Raw genomic sequence first — 27,020 nt, 5'->3', positions numbered from 1 at the left:
CTGAATCACGTCTATCTGTACTGGAAACATCTCGTGTCTACGTGACAGGCTGGAGGGGGTTGTTTAGGTGGTGTGATACTGCCTTTTTTTAGACAACTTGTTCCTCTAAATGAATCTTTACGAAAGGAACAGTGTTAGGTCCCTCTTCTTGCTACTGATGCCAGTCCTCGACTCAGTTAATGGCGGGATGTCAAAGATGACCTCACATTCTTCGTAACAGGGGGAAAGAGCCGAGGGTAAAACCTGCTCATTGCACTGCTCTTTGAGTACGTCCAGCCTAAGACTGGCCTGCAGTTTCAGAAGCAAGTAAGAGTATGCACCATCAACCAACCATCCCTTTAGCCTAGCTCTATAGAAATAGGTTTTAATTAGTTAAAAATTAAATATCCTCGTTTGAATGAGGAGTGCCTCGCCCCACTGGAATCAGTAATTATTAGATTCTAAAATAACTCCCTCATCTCTGTATAGCAGTTAGATACAAGGTACATCATATACACACAGAGTTAACATCCTAATGACACAGAATAGTGTCGAAGTGTATCCCAGCCCATCCCAATAAATAACTTCAGTTACACTGTCATCTAATGACTTTCCACCTTTGGTGACCTGAATGATAAATAAAAGAGGAAGAACACCCCAATTGTTTAATGCCATCACACTGTTATCCATGCGTAACTGTGCGGTTATCCCGATTGAAGGAGACACAAAATAATGTGCTGCCTTACCGTGGTCTTTGCCGTGACCTCAGCCGGCCTTGACTAGTTGGAAGCGTTACACAAACAGCTTGGAAGAAGCTACGAACGGCAGAAACATGAGTTACTAATGGACATACTGTGCACTCGTTTCAGCCACTGCAAGGGTTGTACAGTGTATTTACTAACCCTTCCATCCAGTGACACTAACCAGTGTTTCTTTAACTCTGTATGACTTATTTAAGACCACGTAAGAGCATAACGCAAAGCAGTAGCCGCCCTTAAAGGACAGAAACACGCAGCTCTGAAGACGGTCAGAGCTGTTGGGCGTGGTGGTGTAATTTCATGACAAAGGCCATGATTAGGCACATGGTCTGTTCTGCACGTACAGCTGCACGATGATAAATTTGAAAACACCGTGATTGTTCCCCATACCTGAAGAGACGGGTAACATACATACTATTTAAAGAAAGCCCAGTTTGCTAATCAGGAAAGACAGATGACAGTACTGTATTGCGTAGCAAGGATCAGCCTCTCTAAGGCTTGTTAGAGTATTTTAAGGCTTCTGCACACTCTGAATGCCACAGAGGTGATGGCCGTTAACAACACATGTTACTCACAGGTAACACGAAGCAATAGATACTTGTCAAAAAGCTGAATTAGATTAGTAGATGAAGCATAATGCCCATTTGGGGCTGGTTTTGTTTTCAGACCAGATTTATTTAAAAAGCAAATTTAGTATTTTTTATTACAAAAGTACATGTTATTTGCTGTAGTGCCAGCTGTTGCCTCTTTTCTGTTGAACTGAAACTGATTTACCTAACATCATTTCTGCTGGAGTTTACAGAAACACATTTTTCTCATTTACTCATCTCCGTAGATGCTAGTTATCACCCTAATTATAAACAGTGTACTTTAGATAATTTTTCTGTTTAGACTTATTAGACTGTCTTTATCAATAGTGTTATTGAATAAACCCTCACAGCACGCAGAGTTTCTTGTTCTTACACTGAAGAGCAGGAGAAAATTGTCTTCTGGTTTCTATTACTGACTCTTCCACACAACTCAGCGTGCAACATGGAACAGTTTCTCTGCCTCGGCTGCAAAATAAAAGCCAAATGGAGCCCTGGTTCAAAAGTTACTGACACCTCTAGCATTCTGTCTGAAGAGTCGACACAGACTGACTACTACGTCAAGGTAACTTACCTTTACCTTGAGAGTACTCTGCTGGTGTTCTGTATTTTCTCTCTCAATCTCATTACCTTTAATTGTGGGCATTTGAAACCTGAAGAAAGAAAAATACATATGATGATCAAGACATGAATCACTTTTAACTGCTCCTGACTTTTAGGAGTTCTCAGTCTGTCATTCAAATAAAAAAATGCAGTAACAAATCTGACATTATAGAGCAACCCTTCCACGTTTGTGAAACTCGCTGCTTGCTCAAGCAACCACGATGTGTTTATGCATCACATACAGCACCACAGGAGCAGGCAGAGGAGAAACCCAAACACGGTCGACAGCTGAACCACCTGAATGTTGTGCTCCCAGGCAGTGAACAGCTTTACAGCACACGTCACCTTTCCTGCTCCTGGTATTGTGGAGCGGCATCCCATCACAAATGCTGGGGAAGGTAATTCGCCCTATTAGTGCTGCTGCAGGGACAGATTTGCAATAATCTGACAAGCAAGGACTGTTTTCAACAAAACAGCTCAAAGCCCTTACTGAGAATGTGGCGAAAGGCAAGACATACATAAACTTCACTACGGAAAGCATGAAAGATGATCATGTCTCCTAAGGAGTACCTTTAAAAGAACAGGGATCATGCAACGTCACAACAACGATGGGAGACATCATTCAGTTTTCAGGACAAGTAATAAAATACGACACCACCAACTTTTATCATTCAACATTTAAGTCAAAACACTTGCAAGGCTTACAGGTGGTAGCGTCTCTCTCTCACTTGTTCCTACCACCACTTAGGAACTCATCTGCTTTGAAAATGAGTAAGCAGGACCTGCCTGTAGAGCACTTCATCCCATCCTAAAGGCTTCATCAGTTTGGGTAACAGAAGGCGGTTTGCTGCCAGCCCAGGGGAGGGAGCCAGGCAGGGCAGAAGTACAGGCTACACAGAGCAGGGATCTGTGGAAGTACTGAGATACAAGTTTTACTGTGATTTGACACGACGCATTTTTAAATTCATGACACCTCCACGGTAACAATACAACAGCCATCACAAATTCTCTTGAATATTTACTGGGAAAGTGCACTGAAAAGAATCTAGGAACTATGCCTCGAACTGCTGAGGATTCAGGTGAAATTTTATTCTTACATTTCAGAAGATTTAAAATGCCACTTCCTAATAAAATCTTATGTCAAGAATACCAACCAACCACTTGCTTTAATACTGAATTTCAGTTACTGGGGAAACACGGCTGTAGGAAAAAAAAGAGGAAAAAAAGGTTCTACCTGAGTCTTATTTCCTGTTGGATGAATACATGCACAAGATATACATTAAAAGATTCTAAAGTACTCAAACAACATACACAAAGCAAGAGCACTGCATACAATACCACCTCCTCTCAGGTTTCTCTTTGTCTAGCAGGCACATTCCTTTATTTTCCCTTCCCTAAACCCAACTTCTACGTCATTTCCTCCACAGCCCCAATGTCACACCTGCAACACATTGCACAGGCCTTTTCTTGCTGTTTCCTTCCTCCTTCCATCCATCACAATATTACTTTTTTTTTTAAACCACCAGAGCCCTCCTAACATCTTCAACCCCCTCCTTTGCCTATTCACCATCCAGCTTGGACAGTTACAAGAAGCTTCGACATCCGCCGCTATACAGAAGGGCGTCAATTCTGGAAGAAGGAGCAGAAGCATCGGTGGGAGTTTCAAATGAACAATACAAAAGTCCAGCCTCAGTCATAAACGTCTAAGCAGCACTGGACAGAACCAGCAAAGGGCCAAGCAGAAGCACACGCTCTCCCAGCGGTATCATAAGCTACGGAATTTTAAAACCACTACTCAAGCAAAAAGTGTGACAAACTTATTTTTCTAAACTGTTTGAAATTTATCAACATATGGGTAGTAATCCATTAACCTTAGTACTGTGTGGGTTAAGTCTCAAGGCTTTTCCTCCTTTGATAGACCTTGTTTCCACAGTCTTTCTTCTTAACTAGGTTTCATTGTCCATATGCTGCCAAGAGAGGAAGAGACAAACAATTAATATAAAGAAACATTCAAAATGCTAATGCAATAAGCCAACCAAAGAAAAGCGGCAACTCATTTTGAGACTGCACATCGGACAAGGCTGCCTGCAACCATCCTGCTACGTTTAACAACTCCCCAGCCATCACGAAAAGCAGGGCTCACACGCAGAAGACTGTGCTAGTCTGCACCTCCTTCAAGTCCTGCACACTTCCCCGTGTATGTACCTTAGCTGATAACAACCAACTACGCTGCCAAGTGGTTTTTCCAACCACTATCCCCTCCCTCACATCTTGACAAACATGTTCCTCACAGATTTTATGTTCCGAAAGGTATGACTTTTTTTTTCCTAATTAAAAAGAAATATCATTCGGTGAACGTACAGACTGTTAAGCCTCAGCATCAATTGCAACTTCTGTAATACAAAGTTACATAACTTAATCATTCTATAATACAACGATGAAGCGGTAAATGAGTTAAACTTTTATCCAGCATCCACCATATACTTTTTGCTATCATTAAATATTTTAAAAAAACTTGTGTGCCCTTTATGGTATGTAGTTTTAGGGCAAGAAAAAACTAGATGCAGTAGAAAAATCTAGGTAGCGAAACTGTTGCCCCACAGCGTACCACGCGCTGCAGAACAGCAGAGACCACTCACTGACTCTGAACTAAACAACAATCTTACACTAAACAACGGTTCATCACAGAAAGCATTAACCCACATATATCATTTTAAACTATCAGATATGTAAAGGTCAAAGCCTTTCACTGCACTCCTTGGAAGAAACTCTACTGTTGTCCTCAAACATACACTGTAAAATGTGAACGTTGATATAGTTCACCGGTACATACCAAGTATGAATAATAAAAGGTATCAAAACATGACCTGAATGCAATGCTTAAAAGCATTATGTCCAGATTTCATACCACTGTCTAAAATACTGAAGTTTAATTTCTGTCATTTCTAGACCCCGCGTCCTGTTCTGCACCCCATGAACTGTGACTGACTCTTAGGCAATGTGGGATTAAGTCTTTCTATAAAAGGCTACAGAAAATGTTTAAAATACTCAAGTACCTGATTATTCCATCCATCTGTAAGGTGGAAAAATGAGCCAGCACGGATGTGTGCTTTGTCACAGAGTCAGAATGATCATCTTCAGTCTGCTATGAAGAAACTCCTTCAGTCTATGTATTCAATATAACATTCAGGAATAAAGCATTAAATTGTCAAAAAACCACAACTTTAATCGCTAAGATTTTTTTGAATGCTACGGCCTCCTCCTTTGATTGTTGGGCATACAAAAAAAAGTAGTATAAACAAAAAACAGATGAATAGGTTCACGTCTGCATCATTTCTGTTCTTTAGTACAACAGCTACAAGTTCACTGACTAAAAGCCTGTTGGAAATCCTTGATGAAGAGTTCATTTAATATCGCATTCTCTTTTTAAAGTTTTTAATCTATTACTGATGTCATAATTCAAGTATTCTAAAAAGAGAGGGAAATTAAGATAGTATTTTTAGTATTTCATTTTGCAAGCTGTTCTTATTACACAGATAAAAAACCAAAACCTACCTGGCTTTTCCCAAAATATGTGAGAAGTTTTATGTTCTCTTTACTTAAAGGAAAAAATTTCAAAGGAATGTCAGTATCGCATTTGATAATTATTTTAGAAATAAGCACAAATACATTACCTGTATCTTTAAAGGGTTAGTCAAATAAAACCCCGATACTCTCCCCTCTATAGTCTGATAAATATACCTCAAGTAACCTGTTTACTTGAAATGTTACTACATATTAATTAGTGAATAACGTAATTAAAAATATTAGGCAAATTTACACAGAATGAGACTTTCCTAAACACCATAAATGAAAAGCAAACTCCAAAAAATTTGGAGTGCAAGAGATGCGTTTTATTGTATGCCCGTTACGATGAGTAACACATTTAGAAATAATAATCCCACATAACAGTGACAATCTTATTTTACAGCGTGTACATCATTTTTTACAGCCACATAAAACACGTATTTTTCTAAGAGATTTCCCAAATTTAACTTTCTGAAGTTTAGAAATATAAAAAAAATTTATTCTCAAGGAACTGATTCTCATCTGGTGCAAAAACAAAATATGAACATTATCTGAAACACAAAGCCACAATATAGCATGAAGTTACAATTTATCATGTGAACAGCTGTGTGCAAACATGAAGCAACTAAAAAAGTAAAAAATACACACTATATGCATAACATTTATGAACAGGTTTTTCATTAAATAGCCCTAGACCAGCTTGTTATATTAAGCGCCATTTGATTTGCAGCATGCTAACACAAAGCATTGTTTAAAGGGATGCATATTTTAAATGTATACACTGTAAACTGAAGATCCACCTCCAAACTCTAGTGGCAGCATATTTTTCTGGTTAAATACTGCATATATACTTTCTTACAGATTGAAAATGCATGTTTATAGTATGGTATACATTTTTTTAAAGAATTGATTAAAAGGTGCAATTTTATGTCTATATTGAAAATTTCATATGAGGAGGTAAGACAATAATAGTCATACCTGTTAAGAACACTGCCCTAAGGAACTTCTAAGTACTCTGAATTTTAATTTAAAAAATCCTACATTTTTCAACTTTGTTTTTAATATTCTTTTTAGAGAAGATTTTAAAGTAGCGAGAAAAAACATTAGTGTTGAGTCACAACACTATGAGCTGCATCCATTTTATCCTTAAAAAAAAAAGGTCAAATTCAAAGTTAATTTTGTTATGTGCCATACTGAACAACATTCAACTGTAGTTTCAGATAAAAAAGGGAAATTATATACATACACATCTTTAACCCTAGCACCAGAACACCACCTTTGAGATCATAACATAATGCTATATTTTAAACATCATATCCTGCAATAAAATAGGTTAGCAGCTTTGAAAACCATTGAAAAATTACTTGTTGGACCTAAACTAATATAGGAAATGAAGAAGTTTCCCAATGAAATGTTTAAAAACAAAACAAAACAAAACAAACAAAAAAAAAAAGGGACAACCCCCCCCAATTTGACCAGTTCTGGAATTTAATTTCCAGGCACAATTTAAAAACGTTATGATCAAGTGACTGACTAATACTCTCCTTTTAAAACTGCACAAGAAGTTAGACTCAGTTGCCTTTGCAAACAATTTGTAAATAACCCCACCATGTATCCAAACTGTTTTCATATTGAAGACAAATGCTGTTACTGACAAAATGGATAACACAATCATCTTCATTTTGTCTTCTATAGCTTAACAATGTGTAATACTATTAATTTGAAGACATTCATCCATCTTTCTGCAAATTTAAGACATTCATCCATCCTTCTGCATTCTATAGTGCTCTTTAGGTTCTGATAAGCAACAATCATAGGGCTATGAGATCCCCTGTCAACCCTAATACTTTTAAGACTTTTAATACAAAGAATGTAAAGTTATGATTTAATATCAAGCTTTGAAACCAGGAGAAACAGTTCATGAGATTTTTTTTTCCCCAATTAGCGTATCACAGTTTCTAAATTGCTTCCTTCTTGAGATCATATATTACATTATGGCCTCTTTGTGGTGCCTCATTATATGCTGATTTTTTTCAGATGGTCTACGGAATCCCTTTTTGCAATACTCACACCTATGTGGATAGTCTTTTGTGTGTATTGATATTACATGTCGTTTAAAGCCTGACGCATCCGTAGTGCTATATTCACAATACTGGCATTGATAAACTTTTCTTCCACTGTGGGTCTTCATGTGCTTCTTAAGTTCATTTTGCTGCCTAAATCCTCTTTTACATCTTTTGCATTTAAAAGGCAGGTCCTTGGTGTGAACTGAGAGGATATGCCCACTAAGTACAAAAGGATCTGATGTTTTAAAGTCACAGTGTCTACACTGATGTATCTTTTTACCTTTATGGGTTTCACTATGCTTTTTGAGCTCAGATGGACGATGGAAGCCTTTTTCACATACCTCACATTTGTGGGGAAAATCCTTTGTGTGAACTGAAATAATGTGTCGCTTCAGGTCACTTGAATTGGTGCTCTTATGGTCACAATGTGGACACTGATGAGTCTTATGCCCTTGAAATAATTCTGTGTGCTGCTGCAGTTCTTTTTCATCTGTAAACGCCTGGGGACAGTGCTCACATTTAAATGGCAAATCAGTCCCGTGTTTGGTTTTGATGTGAGTTTTCAGATTGGACTGATCAGCACACCTGAAGACACAGTGCTGACACTGGTATGGCTTTTCCCCAGTGTGGGTCCTCATATGCTTTTTCAGCTCTGACGGATGACGGAATCCTTTCCCACACTCCACACAGACGTGAGGGAAGTTCTTACTGTGAACTGCAAGCAGATGTCTATTGAGTAGTCCCTGCTCTGCAGTTTCATAGTCACAATATTTGCACTTGTGTAGCTTAGGCTCCTTGTCCCTCAGTATTAGTTTATTAGAACTCAAGGGGCTGGCTTCTCTGTATCTTCTTGTATATTCTGTAAACTCATGGGTTTTATCAACTTTATTTATAAGTTTATGGCTTTCCAGATGATTGTGGAAACTTACTTTTTTGTTAGTTGTAAAGTCACAGTCTGTACACTGGTATTTCTTCTTAATCATATGATCTGGATGATTCTTCATATGCCTTTTCAAGAATCCTCTGGATTTAAATTTTTTCCCACAAATATGACAAGGGTAAACTGTTAAGGGCTGTCCATCAGGACCTATTATAACAGCTGTTTTTAAACAAACAAAAACAAGTTATGAAGGAAACAAATTTACTGATTAAGAAGTTTTAAATCAGCCAACTGCTGTTCAGATTCATGCACTTACACTTGCAGCAGACAGAGAATGGGTCAGTAGTTTAAAAACAACCAATCCACAGCACCTATAGTTTATATAGTTTTGTTTTAGAAACTGCTCAAACAGATCAGTAATATCACACGTGCAGTGAATATACCCATGATTACTTTTTAACAGCTTGCAAAATTCAAATGAATTGCATCAGCCCTACGTGTACTGACTTTGAATAGCAAAAATTATTACATTTTCTATGCACAGAATTGGAGGGGGGAAGGACACAGGAAATATGCAAATCATCATTTATATTTTTAAATTCTGCATCAGCTTAAAAAAACCCCAAAAGAATAATACAGGAGTAAGCGCCACTCCATGACAATACGCATAACCACACAGTGTTTACCTGTTTGCCATTGCCTGGCCTCTCCTCTCCTCCTTTTCTTGGTTTTTTGTTTTAGCACTCTATTAGTGCTAATGCTATCACAAATCTGCAGGTATTGTGTTGCATTACCGTTTTTGTTTTCTAATCGTGTATCCAAGTTATTTCCTAGAAACAAAAATTAGACACCATAAAAAACCTTAAACAACTTTTTTCTTTGGGACTGATGACTGGAATTGCACAGCAGCGTATCTACTTTTAAAAAAAAAATATTGCCCATTCCTCTACAATGAACATATATAAAAAAGAAGAGTGCCAATATAAAGCACTGGCAAAGGTCATGAATGTAATTGCTTAAACATTGATTAATTTTCAGACACATTCCTTGATTTCTTATACTTCTCAAGACATTAATCTCTTATGAGTTATGCTGGTTGTTTCCTTCTATTTAACTTGGTTTTACTTCTTAACAACTGCATTATCTCTTTTCTGACCACAAAACTGTATTAAAACACCTGGCAGATCCTCCCAAATTCCCCACCCGCTCTGAGGGCCTACAACACATCTAGAATTGTTTTCATTTCAAAATAGTAGAGAAAGACTGTGGAGTCCTTCAATATATACTTTATGGATAATTTTTTGCATTCACTGATTAGGAGAACTGACACGTAAATGTATATATTTTCAAAGACAGCAAGTTAGTTTTAATGCTGTACCAAGCACAGTTACATGTCCTCACCTGCCGCTTGACCATCTTCGTATCTTCTGGGTAGCCTTCTTTCATCTCCTGCAGAAAATGGTATTTTAGTCATTATAAATTAAAATTCTTTTTAAAGACGATGGCTTTGAAAATCTGATGATGAGAGAAAACTAACTTAGCTATCAGGTAACAGCTTAACTCTATCCAAACGGAGATGTGCAGTTCACAAACAGATCAGTATTTTGTAATTTGAGCCCCAGGAAATAAAATCACATCTTTGTGAATAGTTAATATCCACTAAAGCTGTGACTGCACGCTTACCATGCTGACTGTCTTTCCTGCTTCTCATAATTAATACGCTTGTTTCTGCAAACTTTTAACCTCATATATAACCTCAAATACCAATCCAGAAACGAGGTTATCTGAAATCCACAATTTCTTCTTGAGATCGAAGTACGATCTTTCTGGAGTACAACTAGGCAGATAAGACGACTTGGACCTTATCAGCCGCTCAGCACTCATCTATATGAGGCACTACAAAGTTCTGAGAGACACAGAAGTAATACCTTAGAAGTATATTCCTCATTTTGGATTTAAAGTGTTTACTGCTATGTGCCAAGGCTCTGTGGTTCTAAAACACACTATCAGCCCAACTACTGTGCTCAGAAATATTACACCAATGAATTTTAACTGACTTGCTTACTTAATTATAACATAAACCATGGATGACCCGATACCCTCTTTATATATATTTAACATGCCAAAATCCATATGAAATAAAAGAATATTCAGAATTTGCAAGATATCCTGGTAAGACACTTCTACTATTTGAAGCGTGGCTGCAGAGAACAAATTACCTTTTTTGTTTTTGTTTCTAACCTGAAGGACTAACAGGCTTAAAACAGGTATATAAACTGAAATTATTAGGAACATGTTTACACATTTACTCCTACTATTCCCTTTTCAAAGTTATTTCCCCTTGTCCTAGCTAATGTAAAATACTTAAGGCTATTCTTGTTTTTGTAAGATCTTCAACAGCCAACTTAAACAACCATTAAAACAACCACGCATTCTGTACCTCTGAGCTGGAATCAAGAACAGTATAAAAATTCTCCTAACAGCTTTCCTTTCTACTTCATAAAACTCAACATATATCAATCCATTCATTATATGCAAGACAATCAACTACTAAAGTAATCTGTTTGACAGGTCAGCATTGGGAAAAAACCACCAATGTAAAAATGGAATTGTTTTCTTCATATTAAACTGCAAACAAACTAAGGACCTTATGTGTAAAAGGTAACGAATGATGTCAAAATAATTTTTCACACCATTTAATCAACTCCACTAACTGACACTGCTAAAAGGTCAGAAGGAGCTGTTTCCAAGCCCCTAGGAGAGAGATTATCACATTTCCACAGAGATTCTGGAAGCTAGATTAGGGAGAAAACAATGGAAGGGATCTTCAGAAAATAAGCATACTGATTCCTACCGTAAGCAGCAGCCCAAGCAACAGGGACAAAAGTTTTATTCACGCCAGAGTCTTCAAGCTGTGTGTCTGGAAGTGATGTAGCTTCTTCTTCACCTACAATAACTTCCATATAAACTTCATCTGCTATTTCAGCACAGCCTGGATTAAAGGAGAAGAATGAATCTTTAATTTTATTCTGCTCATCCTAATTTTCCTTCATTTGATTTGCTCTCACTCTGATTGATACCCATTATAAATTACTTTTCTTCCTTTGCCATTTAGAATCACCCCTTCCCTTAGGGTATCATTGTTTATTCAGACATTCCTTAAAGAGAGAAAACACGTATCAATAAATATAAATCCAAAATAAATACCAACATAAATTTAAATACACAAACTTATAATCTTGAAACTGATGACATTTATTTGCCACTTTGCCAGAAAGCTGATTAACAAGGCAATTCACAGTAGGAAAACAGAAAAATGAGAAATTTGACTAACCTCATTAACTTCATCCATGGACACGTTAAATTTAATATAAATAATGAAATGATTGCATATAGTATGCACAAAGTGCATTTATTCACATCACTTTAAAATAATTATAGCCTGCTCTTTATTTTTAGGGAAGATGAGCTTAGTTTTCTACTACTTCAGGCTGAAGAATCCTTCAGAAAAATTAAAAAAGTCCTTGAGAATGATGTTTATATTGTTGTACAAAACAGCATGAGAAACAAAAATGTTTCTTATTATGCTTACTAATATCTTCATCTTCCTGAGAAGAGTCCTTAACAGCCATGTAAACCATTTTTTCTCGCTGCATTCTACCAACACCTCCTTGTTCAATTACTCCAGCTACAGAATGTCCATTGTGAAAGTCACTCTCTGTGACAATTTCTGTCCCACCTTTAACAAAAAGAAGTTAAACACATTAAGTAAACGTAAAAAAAGCCACTGTTAAGATTAATTTCAGATTTAAGTATTTTTTCTTATTTAGAACAAAGCTATTTCATAAAACTCCAATTAAATGTTTCTGATACTTTGGGGCAGATAAGGAAGAAGTTCTCTCAGTGTCTCCTGATAAATTCAAGACTGAGCAACCACTACCCAAGAAGGATCAAGAGCCTTTTACGTGTGCTAGCAGTGAACTCGGGTGCGACTGGAAACATACACTGCCCATGCCCACCAAAAAAATGACTGTAATTCTAATCTTGCCCAGAACACAGCCTTTAAATTCTCTCTTGAGATGTGAACAGCTAATTCTCATCCCTCTTCCTCTCCTAAAACCCTATTTACTCACTTTGCAAAAACGGATTCTTAGGTAATTTTTCCTACAAAGATGCGTATGTCCCAGACTCATTACACAGGATTGAGGGGTAATTTATACTGGGGTCACACTTCTCAAACCATGAGAGAGCAACTGTTACTGCCAATTATTTCAACAACAAGAACATTATCTAGAGAGACAGACTAGCAGGGACGTTAAGGGGCCGCACCGAATCCCTGGAGACAACACAATCTGAGGAGTAACAGTTGGAAAGAAGGAAATGAGAACCACTGCCCACACGGTCCCGCTCCGGGTGACTAACAAGCTTTGGCCCACTGACTTACTTGAACAGAAGCAAAAGAACAAGTTCCAACCTGGAACTTGATATTGATGCTTGAGTCAGAGAGAGGTGGCAGATAAATATTGATGCTTAGTCTTCCATGCACCTCAGGGACTGAACAGTGAGTAGAGAAGCTGCAGATTATGGCAGAACAAGCTAACACCTGGTACACCAAGAATCCTTGTTTGCCACTACAAATGGTCCTGATGGAAAACGCTCCGCTAGGTGGTTGAATCCAAGTCAAATACATTGATCCATCATTCCCTGTGTTTTGTAAATGAGAGACTTCGCCAAACATCCTTGCCACCCAAGCCCATTTGTGTAATTTTTGCCAAAAGTGGCTTTGCCAGGACATTTATCCAAGTAACTAGACTGCAATGCAAACGGATGACACCTAAGAAGAGCCCTGCACCCCACCCCCACGTACAAAAAGATCAAGAGAGTACTGCTAATGGGTAAACTTCAATCTTGGATATTCTTTGTGAAGACTGTCATCTCAGTTTCTGTATTCCTTAATGCTGAGCAGCAAACGCACATTATCAACACAATCAGCTCTTTCCAAGGGGAAGTACTCACCAGTAATGAACGGGGTAATTTGCCAGGGCTACCTCCTGGCTATATCAGAAGCACTGAGAGTAGCTCATGAGAACATCCCTGCTGTAAATTAGTTTTCAGCCATAAGAGATTCCGATTCTTCCTGCTGCTGCATTAGCAGTCTGTCCCTCAAGACTGACAACCTATCCCCAGAGGAAGAAACCATATTTCAAGAACAGGGCCTGGCAATTCATGTAGGAACTGGCAGATGAAACAGATGTCACAACAGATAAAGGATGTTAAGATGCTGCTTCTCTAGATCCTTTCCCCATGGTCTCAGAAAGCACATGGTCTTCACAACCTCCTTCTCATACTTTAGAAGAATTAAGGATCAAATATTGAAAACCCCAGGGCCTTACAGAAATACTCTCTAACCTTCAGCCGAATCAGATACTGTCTATTCCAAACAGGACAGTAAAATATGTTAAGCTACTTTGGCAACCTCGTGAAGGACTTGATTAACAGGCTTCAAAATCTACACTGTATCATGTTGCAAAAGATACTGAGCAACTCATAAGACAGTCTTAACTAATTCCAAACCTACCCTGAGAGACAGAGAAAACCAAAGACAACTGCCCTATTAGCTAGCAGTCTTATCATCCCTGGAACAATCCTTTTCTGCCATTGATTTGAGCTGAAAAGATTACTTGTTTCTCAGAGCAGAAAAATAAAAGGCACCATACAGCCGAAAATTTCCTGGAGTAGCAGTTCAAGCTACTTGAAAAATAGCACTAGGATTGTGGAGGACTTTGGTGATCTAATCCACAGTTCTGTCTAAAACTTGAGATTTTCACAGCATAGCCAGGCCAATGCTACCAGTCTATGGGAGATGATGGCCCTCCTCCACTCCAGGAGGAACAGAGTCAGGCTGACTTGCCCTGTGAATGGCTCTGGGGCTCCTGGCCAGATACGTTCCAGTGAGGCAGTTTCAGCACCTAAGTGCAAAGGGTAAAGTGGAATGAGCCAGAAGTTTCAGCTCTGAGAACTGTAAGGGGGACTTTGCTTTTACAAGTTACAAAGAACAGAACATGGGTTAGCTGTATGTCCACTTTCAAAGCACCTGGAAGTGCTGGATCTATCCTTTGCAAAAGAGAACTGCAGAGCAATTCTAAGTTTCTTGGTTAGGTTTGGAAATGACCGTATGCCTGAAGCCCCAGCAATCTTCCCCTCTCTGCACCAAGGCCACCGCAGACTGTTGAATGACAGGAATCGACTCTAGAGGCTTTTCTGTGTTGACACACAGTCTTGCAACGTCAGAGAAAAGCAGCAGCTGAAAAACAGCTGCAGACGCCCAACGACTTCTACATTTGGGCTTTGGTTGCCTGAAAATAAATACTGCTCATCAAAAAAGAACTTGAGACTAATATACACCCAGTATTTACCGCATATGGGCCGCCTCCACAAATGTCACAAAAAAATACAAAAATTCCAGTCAGTGGATTACACGAAATTAAGAACAACAAACAGAAAGACCCTGAAATAATTCATACTATTGGAAGAATACATAGAATTTAAAAGGTACCTATTTCGACATCATCTTCAGCTTCAGCTTTAAATATGTACACTTTGATAACTTCTGAACCAAAACCGTCATCTTTAGCAACATCATCATTTGTCACCTCAGTACTGATTTTCAAGGGAGTGCTTCCTATATGGTCCAATTTTTCTCCAACATCATCCACTGTAAAGATAAGAGAATAATAATGAGGTTCAAACACATTTTTTAAACATCAAGGTAATCAGTAGCACAATTTTCTCCACTTTATCCCCATGCATAGTAAAGGTTTGTATTTATAAATGGCCTTTACAAAACAGTTCATCTCAAGATACTTAAAAGAGATTCCAGAAGGTCAGTACTCATTTTATTGCAACCGAGGAAACACAGCAAGAATTACAGAACGAAGAACACAAGAGGGAGCTTGTCATCAAACAGAATGTGGTAATTGGTTATGTCTGAAACTATTACACTTAGAAAGCAAAAATGTATCAGTAAGTAAAATTAAACGTCTATCCAAAAATGTTAAAAATAAACCCAGAATTGCCTGTTACGGTCTAAGAGTCCCAAAAAGTTTCACTACTCTAAGATACCGGTGACTAAAATATAGTAGCTGAAACTCTTACGAAGAGTGATGACACTGAGTATATTCCCAGTGAAAGAAGTGTGCATCAAAAGTTTGACTACATCTTCACCCTAGGAGAAATTATGATTTTATCCACTTTATCGCTTGAAAACATATAAATTAATGAAGATTATTGTACAATATATAGCTGATTAAAAGATGCAGTGAAAATAAATCCAAATACTACTATGTGAAATTGACTTCTCATTCTTTACGTATGCAACTTAGTCACTCTGATTATTTGGTCTATTTATTCAAAATGCTCATTTTATTTATACAACAAAAATTACATTCAAACTATTAAAAGTGTAGAAGTAACACCAGTTTGGTAGAAAGGGCATTCACATAGATATCGATGTATATACCCCCATATCCATGTATATACCCCAAAACACGGAGGCCACTGAACTAAAAATCTTTCTGACATATGTATTGCCAACACACTTCTCTCAGTGGATAAAATTAGCTCCTGTGCAGATGGCCAACACAAAACTATGCAATGCTTAACACCCACTGAAGTCCTCTAAATAGAGAGCAACTCCACAAAATGTAAAAAAAATCTGAATTTAATACATTCCAGGGAAGTATTGTGATTTACTGCATACATAACTTTAAAATATGTGCATACTAGGTAAAAAAAAAAAAATTATTAAAATTAATATTACAGTGACAGTAGTGTTTCATGACTAAGAATAGAGTCTACGCAATGCGGACACTGAGGGCGCTGAGGAAAGGATGGCTTACCTTGGGATGGCTGCGGTGGTTCCCAATCCCCCTCTAAGTCCCCTGCCTCAGCGCAGCGCTGACTGCTCTTGAAGAGCTGCTTTTAACTACTTCAGGCTACAGCCTGGCGTACTGAGGTAAACTGGAGTTAGTTTAAGCTTTTCTTAATACTCCAGGCAGTCATGCGAGGTGGTTCAGAACCTGATAGAAAAGGAGCAGATGCCGTTCCTGCAGCAGGGTGGGAATCCACCACAGCAATCCCAACTAAGCTCTTCCCACTCACGGACAGGATTCCACAGAAACACCTATCCAACTAACACCATTTTTCATCCCCACATTGAGGAACCTTATTTCTATTTCACAAATCTTGGACTGCATCAGAAGAGTATAGAAGTTACTGAGGACAGAACTAGATATAACGTAGGTAAGTACAAATAAGTATTTGATTTAATTTTAGAACCTCTGAAAATTAAATATTTTGATGAAAATTAAACAGAAAACATTAAAAAAAGCTATGTTTTAGCTATTTCTTTCTGTAAAGAAGAGATTAATTGCATTGGTGAAAAAATATCAAACTTGGATCAGTAGAAAAAAATAAAAATTTCCTAAATCTCTATTAAAATCGATGCCAGCAACATCAACACCTTAATCTGTTAAAATCTGACATGTACTGCATGGCGTTCACGTTACCTTGCAGGACAATGAAAACAGTAAGAGTATGAACACCACAGATGAGAAAGCCACAACAGAGAACTTGGCATATTCCTTTGACACTTTAGTTTACCAGCATCAGGTAATTCGTACATCTTTATATCCAGTATGGGACTGTAACTGTATCTGCTAACTGAAATTTTTTATGCTGCCAGAATGTTATTAGAAAAGATGATTACGCATCCTCTGCTAACAGGAAAAGGGAAGATGCTAAAAGATACTTATCTTGGAAAAAGTATTTCCATACATCTACTGTGTTTGAATTTATTAAAGACCATGGTCTTTTCTGCATGGCTTTTAACACTTACAAAAGTTTCTTATCCAAATTCTTCAAAATGATACACATACGTTTAATTTTACTACAATGAACATTCCTACTGCATGTGTGAGTCTCTGAAGGACTGGAGGTAACTAACAGTACAAGGCAGGAGAGATTATATATAGCTATATGACTAGACATGCTGCCAAAACACAGAAAGACTATGTAAAGGCTGGGTGGAAGAAATCACTAATTGTAATTAATTGTAAGCTGTTATTCTAATTTCAGAATTGGTAGGTGGTAGTAAAGTTATTTTCAAATCTGCAACTGAAGCAACATCAACTTTTTCTAAACTCAGGAATTTTACAAACATAACGCATTATCAGTTTAACATAGAAAATAAATATTTCAGTACTGGAAGGTTATTTAACTACAGCAACTTCCTACTGAACATGTATGTGATAACAAGTTTCCTTTATGGCAAAAATTTCCAACTATTTAACTAATATTGGGTGACAATGACTGTACACAACTATGTATCTGGTGAAATAACGTTAAGAAAAAACCACACAATTTTAGACAGTTGCCTTACCAGGACATCAACTGCAATACAACAAAAATTATATAAAGAAAAAAAATGAGGAATTCCTCAGTTTTACAATTTTTATAAGAACAAATATTTTCAGCCAAAAATATAAAGTAAAATACATGAGTATAGCATGTACGCTTACATGCTGTGTTTTACCATTTCAAGTAAAGCCCCCCGATCTTCAATATCCTTTAAAAAATAGGGAGCCCTGTCTTAGAGGGGCAAACTTACAACATTATTTTTAAAATTAGTGTTTACTCCCACACCATCAACCATCCTGTGTATTTTCAAAGATCTTCTGTCTCTACAATTTAAGCTAAAGTAATGGAAACATATCGCGAAGCCTGTGTATCCAGGGCCTCTGGAATCACTTTTCTAAAGTGATTCTAAAAAAGGTAATATAACAAAATTTGAAAAATATAAACACGACTGAGAAAATGATACCGATACAGACTGTCATCTGTAAGACGTTGCCTTTTGTTTCAAATACCTCAACAACAAAAGACACTGAATCAGCAATTCCTATTGCTTAAATTGCTGTCTTATATGAAGTAAATTTCATGGTTTCAATCTATTTTTTGAACATTTAGATACGGGGAAAACAATCAACACAGCAGGACATGTAATCTTCATCAAGTTCCAAAATATTAAGGCTTTTTAAAAAACAGATTGTGAAAATATTCTATTGTCTAAGACTGCTAACCCATCAGTGCTAAATTATCTGATATCTTTTACCAGTGATAGTTCTCAGGAACAGGAATGCTTACTTTATGTCAATGGAATATGAAAGTGTCTTCCAGATCTGACTCATCCACCAGAAGCACTACATATTATTATCTCGTCACTTAAAATTAACTGAAAAAACACAACAGAGAACCTTTATAAATATATGCTGAATCCTCCTGAATAAACAAGGTTTAAAGGAAAACTCAGCACGCTTCCAATTTCAAACTTACCTTACTTCGCTGTTTTCAGGTGTGTGATGTCCAGATTCACCGTGGATTGCCAGCTCCCAATTCATGTGATGCCTCAGCATGCACTACGCTGGTGATATCACACCCACCATAGGAGCCCATAGGGATAACGTGAGGGCAAGATAAGTCCTGTGGTTTTACAATTTTTCATATTTTTCTAATGTCTGATATACTTATTTTATATCCCATAGGTTACAATATAGGAATCTTAATATTAAAATGTTTAGCAAATTACGTAACACTGTACTGTAATATACTAAAAAGGAGGCGGTGGTGGAACAGTACCTTACCCCTAAAGGCCAGCTCCAGTGTTGTTCTTTGGTGGGTATGAGGTCACCAACATAGTGCATGCAGGGCCAACACACGGATCGGGAGCTGGCAATCCGCTGTGGGTCTGAATATCGCAAACCTGAAAAACAAAAAAGGGTACGCTTTAAGCTACACGTGTGCTACCTCCTCCCTGGCAAAATGGGATGTACATAATTTTCCCATCTCAGTACGAGATGGACGGGTGCATGATCACACCATATGCATTCGTTTTGTATTAATTTCCTTTTTCACAAGTCCCTTTTAAAGGGGTGTTCTGGAGATTTAAAACAAGGGATCACGCGTATCGCGTGGCATATGTTGTGAACGCATCAAAAAGATTTTTCAGTCTTATGCTGATAAGGCTGATGTAAAAAAGCTGAATTCATCTGCACCGAGATAGCAGAGTGGTGATAATCTTCCAGCGAAAATTTCCAATTACAAAATCATACGCAGCTGGTTTACAGAACTATTAAGACAAACTTACTGTTTTCCAAATAGTATTTACACAAAAATATAATTACCAATAGTGTATAGAATATCCACATGGGAATGTTGTCTTAAAAAACCACCTTTCAGTATATTTAAACTGTAACTCCCAACAAAAGAGTAAGTTAAAATTCCACTCAGCTCAGCTGTGTGGTTAAGGGGTCCAGTGCATCCGTCACAACACCTTAAAATGTAGTATTTTAGTGAGTTCCCAAAATGTGTTCCACAGAAGAGCTGGTGGTATTCCCTGAGGGCATATCTGTAGTTTTATATAAAGTCCCTCCTTTTTAGATGCTAGATATCATTAAAAGGCAGCTAAGAAGTATTTTGAGATTCTTTAAAACTATCATTTTGATGTGATTTACATTATAAAAAAGGCTCAACAGTCCTATATACACATCTCAAAGAAATAGCATCAAATTAACCTTCTACAACATTTACTGAACATTTCATTTGACAATTTAAAAAATATAAGTAAATATAAAGGGTTTTAAACTGCTTGATAAACCGAGGCTTTTATCTATCCTACGCAACAGATTATCCTCATAAACATAACAAATTCAAGGCTAATTTAAAAAAACATTTAAAAAAACCAAAAAAATGAACACCTGCGTAAGATTGATTCATTTTTGCAGAGAAAAAAATGAATAGCAGATACTTTGTTGGGTCAAGCTGGCATACCCAGCACAATATAGCCTCAAAACTTGGCAGAGGCAAGAGAGTGCCTTAATTTATCTAAAATGATTACTTAAAACAAAATTCTAGATTAGTAATGTAGCTTCCAACTGTGATTATTCAGGCATATCATGATTATACATATAAATCTAATTTGTTCAAAACTAGGTCTCAAACTGGCTTCGAAACATTGCAAAAGCCATCGGTACAGCTGACAAAACTATAAATGTATCAGACACAGCTGGGGTCATCAGGCAATGGTTATTGAAAGTTTAAGATGCTCTGGTCTAAGTGCAGTGATTATCATTATCAATCACACTTATCTATCTTAGAAGGAATTCCAAAGATGACTTTACTTACAATTACAAAGGTGCAGTTGGAAATAGCGCAGTTACAGAATACAACTCATCGTAAGTACTCTGTCAGAAAGGAGGAATTTTTTCAATGAAACAACTGACTGTAAAAATGGTGTTCCTTTATTTACAAACACACAGGAATTTTTCTGTTGTAGGTCTAATTTGCTCTTAGACTGAGGTTTTTTTGGTTCTTTTCCAAAAAAAACTTTTTGACTTCTATTAGTGACATATGGCATTATAGTAATGATAGAATGACAAGAAAATCATTGCTGTCCATCCTATACTGAACAAAAAATAAGTAACAAAAGTATCTTTTGCATAAGGGACATAAATGCTATCAAATATTGAAATCATTATAATCGCTAATCAGTCATGACCTCTGTCTTGAAATTTTTAATAAATGCAGCTTGCTGTGAACAGATTGCCACTTTGACACACTTGGCATTGCCATTTTTTTTAACATACTGCTTCTGACTAAATAAAATCTGTTTTGACCTACTCACATTTCAATAACTAACTTGGAGAAGTCAAAAATCTAAAATGAACTATCATACATTTTATCAAATTTGCGTAACAATAAAAACTGGTATCTTGAGTATAATTTAACCATTGAAGAAACATAATATACCTAAGGTCCTTTCAGTAGGATCTTAACACTCAACAAGTAGGATAGGACCATACAGTTTCCTCAGAGTTGAATGCCATGTGGAAACTGAAATGGGCAGCCACTTTCCAGTGTAGAGAGCCAATCAATTAATGCACACAACCACTTAACGTCAAGTTCAGTCCAGAACAGCACAACATACCATAAAATGCCCATTATAATTTTTAATACAGCTAAACAAACAATATTTGGTTGACACATAAAAGAAAACTTTATGAGTGAGGTACGTATCTTAAAAACCTATCTCTTTGTTGGATTCTACTGATTAAACCCAACACGTCATTTTTACACAAATCTACATAACATGGTAATATACCTCTGTATTTTAAAAAAAAGTACTATACTCAAAATATGTGGAATGTTTAACTTTCCAATGTGTTTTTCTTAATTTTCAGGAATATCTAGTTTCAGAAACACAAACATACACACTCATTCACTCAACAGCATGAATGACATTCTCTTTCCTGCTGTATCAGCGGTAACGGATTTTTCATCCAGAAAACCCAAATCCAGACACCAAGAATTAACTGGGCAACAGACTGTTATTTGAGAGTTCCAGTACAGAATGCAGCAAGAGTCCAGCTATAGTAATTTCTCCCCACTAGACCACTTCTACTTCAGCTAATTTCCTGTTCATATCTCCCTTTGTTTAACTTACAAGATATCATTAAGTAGTCTTCCGATGTACTCTTGCCATCATCATCGTCTTCTGTTTTTATAGTCACTGTGGAGCCAGGAACAGTACCAGCTGCTTGAATGACTGCTTCAGAATCTGAGTTCGTTACAAGAACTTCTTCTGAAACCACTGTAGGCGAGTTGGCTCCTGACACAGAGTCTTGCACCACATGCTCCAAATGTCCATCAGGACCCGTAACAAGGTCAGCCACAAACACCTGATCGGGAACTCTAACGGTTTCTGTTATTAGATCAGAAGTCAAAACATGATCACTGGTATCTAAAGCTTCTTCAATAGCAACATCAGCTTCCAAAACAGAATCGGGAACAATTACACCTTCTGTTACAACATCAGTTTCGGTGATGATGTCAGGTCCTTGGACAACTTCAGCTGCTAAGCCATGATCAAGAGTTATTCCATCATCGGTAACAACATCAGAAACTAGGACAGCTTCCGGGACTGATACAACAATATGGTCTCCATCAATATGAGCAGTGCCAGCCATTCCAGCCACTATGAAACAATTGTGAATGAGGAGAAAAATGTTAAAATTATTGCCTTATCAATTAGTTTATCTAAGGAATAGAATAATTGTACAGATAAGTTAAACACTGTTAAGCTAAAATCTGTTACTTTTCAACAATCCGTATTTTGCATTTCACCTGAGAGACTATCCAAAACAGCATGTATTCTTTAAATTAGGAAAAACAAAACATGCCACTTCTTTCAAGACATAATGTGGAGTTTGCCCCAAATTTAGGTTTTACAATGCTGTTATGTTAAAAACTACAGGCCAGTTTGCAATTTCATCTTTTTTTAAATTCCAGTTAGAAAACGTTTGATTACAGTAGCAATTTGAACCTTCACAGAATTCTTGCATGATACTGGAAATGTGGTAACAATACATTAATTGCTGTTAAAATAAAAGGACTTCCATCCTTTAGACTGCATGGGTCTTGATAAAAATAAATATTCAGTTGTACGCAGTATTTATAGTACAATTTCCAACAACTTGCCATGTTGCAAGGAATGGCTAGAAGCAGAAACCTGTTTTTCATTAACAGACTTGACTGGCCAAGTATTTGCAGACTACTTTTCTATACATAAAAAAAGATGCCCAGTGAATTATTTTAACACACACATAAATAGCAGTTTTAATCTTAATGAATAAAACACTCAAGAAAATGGTTCTTATCAGAATGAAAAATACTTGAGGAGGTCATCTCCTGTCATGATGCAGAAACGGAGACCCACAAAGAAAAGAGTGGAGATTTCTTGCTATCCTTTCTCTAAACCTTCAAAATTGCTGAGGTTATTTAGCACTGCCACCATAAGAAAGAGTATCCATTTAAAAAAAAAATCAATTTAGAAACAAGTTTTCTTCCATCAGTACAGTCCCAAGACTGATGTTCTTGACAGAAGACTTCTAACCACATGTGAACATGCAGATTTTAACTAAATCTGTAAATTGTTGTCTACGTAATAAGTTATCTGCTGCCACACAGACAAAGACATTATTTCCCACCACATTTACTGAAATACCCTAAAGGAGAACCGGAGACAGTAATGAAAGTAAGCACACAAAAGCTCAGATGTTGTTTACATCCTGTACTGGATGTTATTTACATCTCCTGTATGTTGGAGATGTAACAACTAGTCAATGTGATTTCAAGCAGAAGCACACACACCACAAACCCACGGAACTCCAGATAACATTTTTTGTCTCATCTAGAGCACTTTGGGCCACAGACTTTAACTTCTTTTTTTTCAGAATTACTTCAATATTTTGGAATAAGTGACTATTTCAAGATCAGCAAGCAAAGTATACAAAAACATGTTATACACCACCTTAACTTTTCAATTTTCTCCAAAAAGTCATGCAAATACCATTACTATATTAGTCAACTCTACATCTTAATATCATTTATAAACATATAGCAAAATCCTGAAAAACAGTCTTGATTTTATTCATTATTTTTAATAGTTAAAATGTTTACCAAAATCCTGCATAATCATAGTGTGAGGCATTTTGGATTCTTGTGTTTGCAATCCAAGACTTCCACCACCTGGATCCATATTCAGGTAAGTTCATTCACAAATAACTGCAATAAAAGCAAAATCAGAATTTATATTGAACAGTGTTATTGTGTTGATCAGCTTTACTGGATTACTATGTCACACTGACAAACACAGAAAAGTATTATCCAAAATTTCAAGAAAAAAGCATGCAGTACTTCATACAATTCACTTTGCTTTATTCTTTTGTTTTTATATTTTTTGACCTAAAATCCTGAAAATGTTTCCATCCATTAGTAGTCCTACAGTAATCAAAAGAATTACACATGTGAGTGAAACCAAACAAGTGAGCAATTCTTGGTCAGGACTTAAAAGTTTTCTTCATGTAAGTCTTTGGTTACTGCCTGTCCTAGAACAGTTCTGTTATATTCTGTAGAATTTAACTGAAAGTGCCTTCTAGTTACCTTCAGCATGCAGAGGTACAGACTTCAACATTGCTTTATTTCTAGGAGCAGTAAGCACAAGAAATGCTTAAAACTTCAATTTCCCCACTGCAAACTGAACATTAAAATATTTTTGCAGTTTTATGAGACTACCTCCATAGGGTAGCACCTCACTGACTGACAGCAAAGATCTCACCTGGAATACCAGCAGTAGCATCAGGCCATAGTAACAAAACAATATAGACATGTTAGTAAGTAACTGAGCCTAGTTACAGGTAATTTCTTATTATCTAGGAGCAGAAACTTTGTCAAGAAGCAAGTTAATTTTGCCTTAAACAAACTGTAGCTAACTGTCTGTAGAAGCAAGAAATACAGGTCAGACATCAACAGCGCACATGTGCTATTACTAACTACATGCCTCACTATAATATATACATACATTAGCAACTATGCACGAAGAAGTCACCTTTGCTCTATCCCTGTCTGTATATACTCTTTAACTAATTATCAAGACTGGTGATTATGGATGCATGGAGCTGCACTGAAGAAAGCTGAGAATTGTATTGGAAGTATCAATTTTTCAGATTCTTTCACAATTTTGTATCTATCAGATATTTCAAAACAAATTTTCATGCATAAATTTAATTGAACATTATGCTTCATTATAAGTTTTGAAAAAGCTGCGTACTGCACTAAATTTACGAGAACAAAAGTGCTGAAGCTGATTTTCTCTTCCAGTGGCTGTGTATGAACCCCTCTACACCATTTAAAAAGTCTGACAAAAGGCCTGGTAGAAGATTTCATCAGCCCTCAGTCAGATTTGCATGCACAGCGCAGAACTACCCATTACAACAGGCAACAGCTAAGCATAAGAAAGGCCAACTTACTTCAACATCTCCACTGCCATGATACTTACTGAAGAGACGACAGTGCTCAACAGATTCTCTGCTGACACCTCTATTTACCATTCCAGGGTTAGGACTGTATTATCCATATTGGTTGACATTTTATTTCAAAACTGTCAGGTTATTCTAGAAATCTTATCTTCCAACACTGTCCCTGCTGCCTCATTTCTGCTGCCAGGGAAAAGCTGGTCCTATGCAGCTATCTGCAATATCCCTCTAATAGAAAACTGATCCTTTAAAGCTTTTGATAGAACAGACCCACCAACTCTTTGTACAAACTCCCCACTGTTATCCTTCACCGTTACATCTTTAGCTTGATTTTCTTTCTTTTCTTTTGTTTTTTGACAATTGCTTTGGCTCTTCTAATTCCCCTTAATGCTCAGGGGCTTCTGTTTCCTGATTTCTCTTTTGTCAGACTTGCCTATTTTCCTCAATCTTTTAAAATTACACCAGTTCCTCAAACCTTGCCACACAGCCATGCCAGTTTTACTCCGAGTTTTACTTCTGACATACTTGCATTCATTAAAATGTAATTCCAGTTACATCCAAGAATTTTCACACACGGAAAGTAGATGTTGAGCTCACTAAACTCAATTTTACCAAGAGCTCCATTTCTGGTATCATATCTGTCTTGAGGATGGTGAATCTTTTCCATAAGGTACAGCCATGCAAACTTGCTTTCAGAGAAAGAGAAAGCATGTAACATTTCTTTGACAGGGTGTTTCCATAAAATACAAGAGAGAAGGATAAATTAGCATTCCTCCATATTATTTGCATGATTCTGTGGGTTTAAAGTGTGGGGATTCTGAATTATTTTGCAATTTGCTGCAACCCAAAAGACTTTTACTCAAGTTCTCAGCGCAGGTGAAGTGACCCCATACATGCAGCTACAGGAGCATACAGCGAGCAAGGCTTTCATAGGTGAAAAATCTCTATCTTAGAATATCTCTATTGCACAAGTCTAAAATCTTGTACTTTCCTGCCCTCTCATATCCAAGAATCGGAAATAGGCGACAGTATCACACAGAAAATGAAGAATTTTAGGAGTTGTGGGAAGTGAATGCAGAATAAGAGCTCAAGTCAGAACCACCTGGAACGGGATGACCCAGAGATGAATAGGGAAGTACAAATGCTTTTAAGAGCAAGTCTCAAAAATATGGTACTTCTACTGTTGTAGTACCAATCTTGATTTTGATGTTCTGGATTTCATAAAAAGCTGACCCCTATCCTACCACAAGAATTTGTTTAAGTCTGCACGTCTAAATCCAAAATATGATAGAAACTTCAAGTACTTTGTGTTACAACATATTTGACAACCCTACTGCAATGAAATACACCACAACAGACTTAAGGGCTAACATAGTCAAGCAAGGAGAATAATGAAAGCAGCCAAGCTGCGAATAATGAAAGCAGCCAAGCTGTAAGAATAAATGGCCTAAGTGCCTGAAATCTCTGAGATACCTCTAAGCCAGAATCAAGGGACCCAGAAAGAGCCAGTCACACTAACACACTAATCCAGAAGTAAACTAAACTTTGCAGTAGACATGCCGTTAATTTCTCTTAGAACATGACGCTCCATCCGTAACAGGCACTAGGGTCCATGGTAAAAGACCCTAAAAACTGAACAGACCAAAGCATCT

The 27,020-nt window shown here is 37.1% G+C and overlaps 1 protein-coding gene across 16 annotated transcripts in view; it reads right to left on the bottom strand.

Moving 5' to 3' along the window:
* ZNF711 (zinc finger protein 711) overlaps positions 1-27,020 on the bottom strand; it is a 43,311-nt gene that overhangs the window by 11,337 nt on the left and 4,954 nt on the right. For 6 of the 16 annotated variants that reach the window (XR_012675514.1, XR_012675508.1, XR_012675510.1 and 3 more), the window contains exons 2-13: positions 24,014-24,118; positions 21,999-22,529; positions 14,997-15,155; positions 12,033-12,179; positions 11,295-11,432; positions 9,842-9,889; positions 9,127-9,270; positions 7,902-8,659; positions 4,984-5,072; positions 3,799-3,894; positions 1,899-1,977; positions 726-794 (exon numbers count right to left, since the gene is read on the bottom strand). Coding sequence is in view for 4 of the 16 variants with exons in the window: in XM_075161946.1 (XP_075018047.1) it covers positions 7,482-8,659; positions 9,127-9,270; positions 9,842-9,889; positions 11,295-11,432; positions 12,033-12,179; positions 14,997-15,155; positions 21,999-22,529; positions 24,014-24,092 (2,424 nt within the window). In the remaining 12 variants the exon portion in view is untranslated. Of the gene's footprint in view, positions 1-725; positions 795-1,676; positions 1,793-1,898; positions 1,978-2,713; positions 2,846-3,798; positions 3,895-4,983; positions 5,094-5,537; positions 8,660-9,126; positions 9,271-9,841; positions 9,890-11,294; positions 11,433-12,032; positions 12,180-14,996; positions 15,156-15,595; positions 15,666-16,338; positions 16,519-18,643; positions 18,732-18,832; positions 19,260-20,680; positions 20,742-21,998; positions 22,530-24,013; positions 24,119-27,020 lie in introns of those variants that run through there. The other 10 variants (XR_012675511.1, XR_012675513.1, XR_012675519.1 and 7 more) reach the window with 10 other exon arrangements.

This window comes from Calonectris borealis, chromosome 13, assembly GCF_964195595.1.
Source record: "Calonectris borealis chromosome 13, bCalBor7.hap1.2, whole genome shotgun sequence".
Classification (NCBI taxonomy): Eukaryota; Metazoa; Chordata; class Aves; order Procellariiformes; family Procellariidae; genus Calonectris; species Calonectris borealis.
This window is presented reverse-complemented; position numbering and strand designations above follow the sequence as displayed.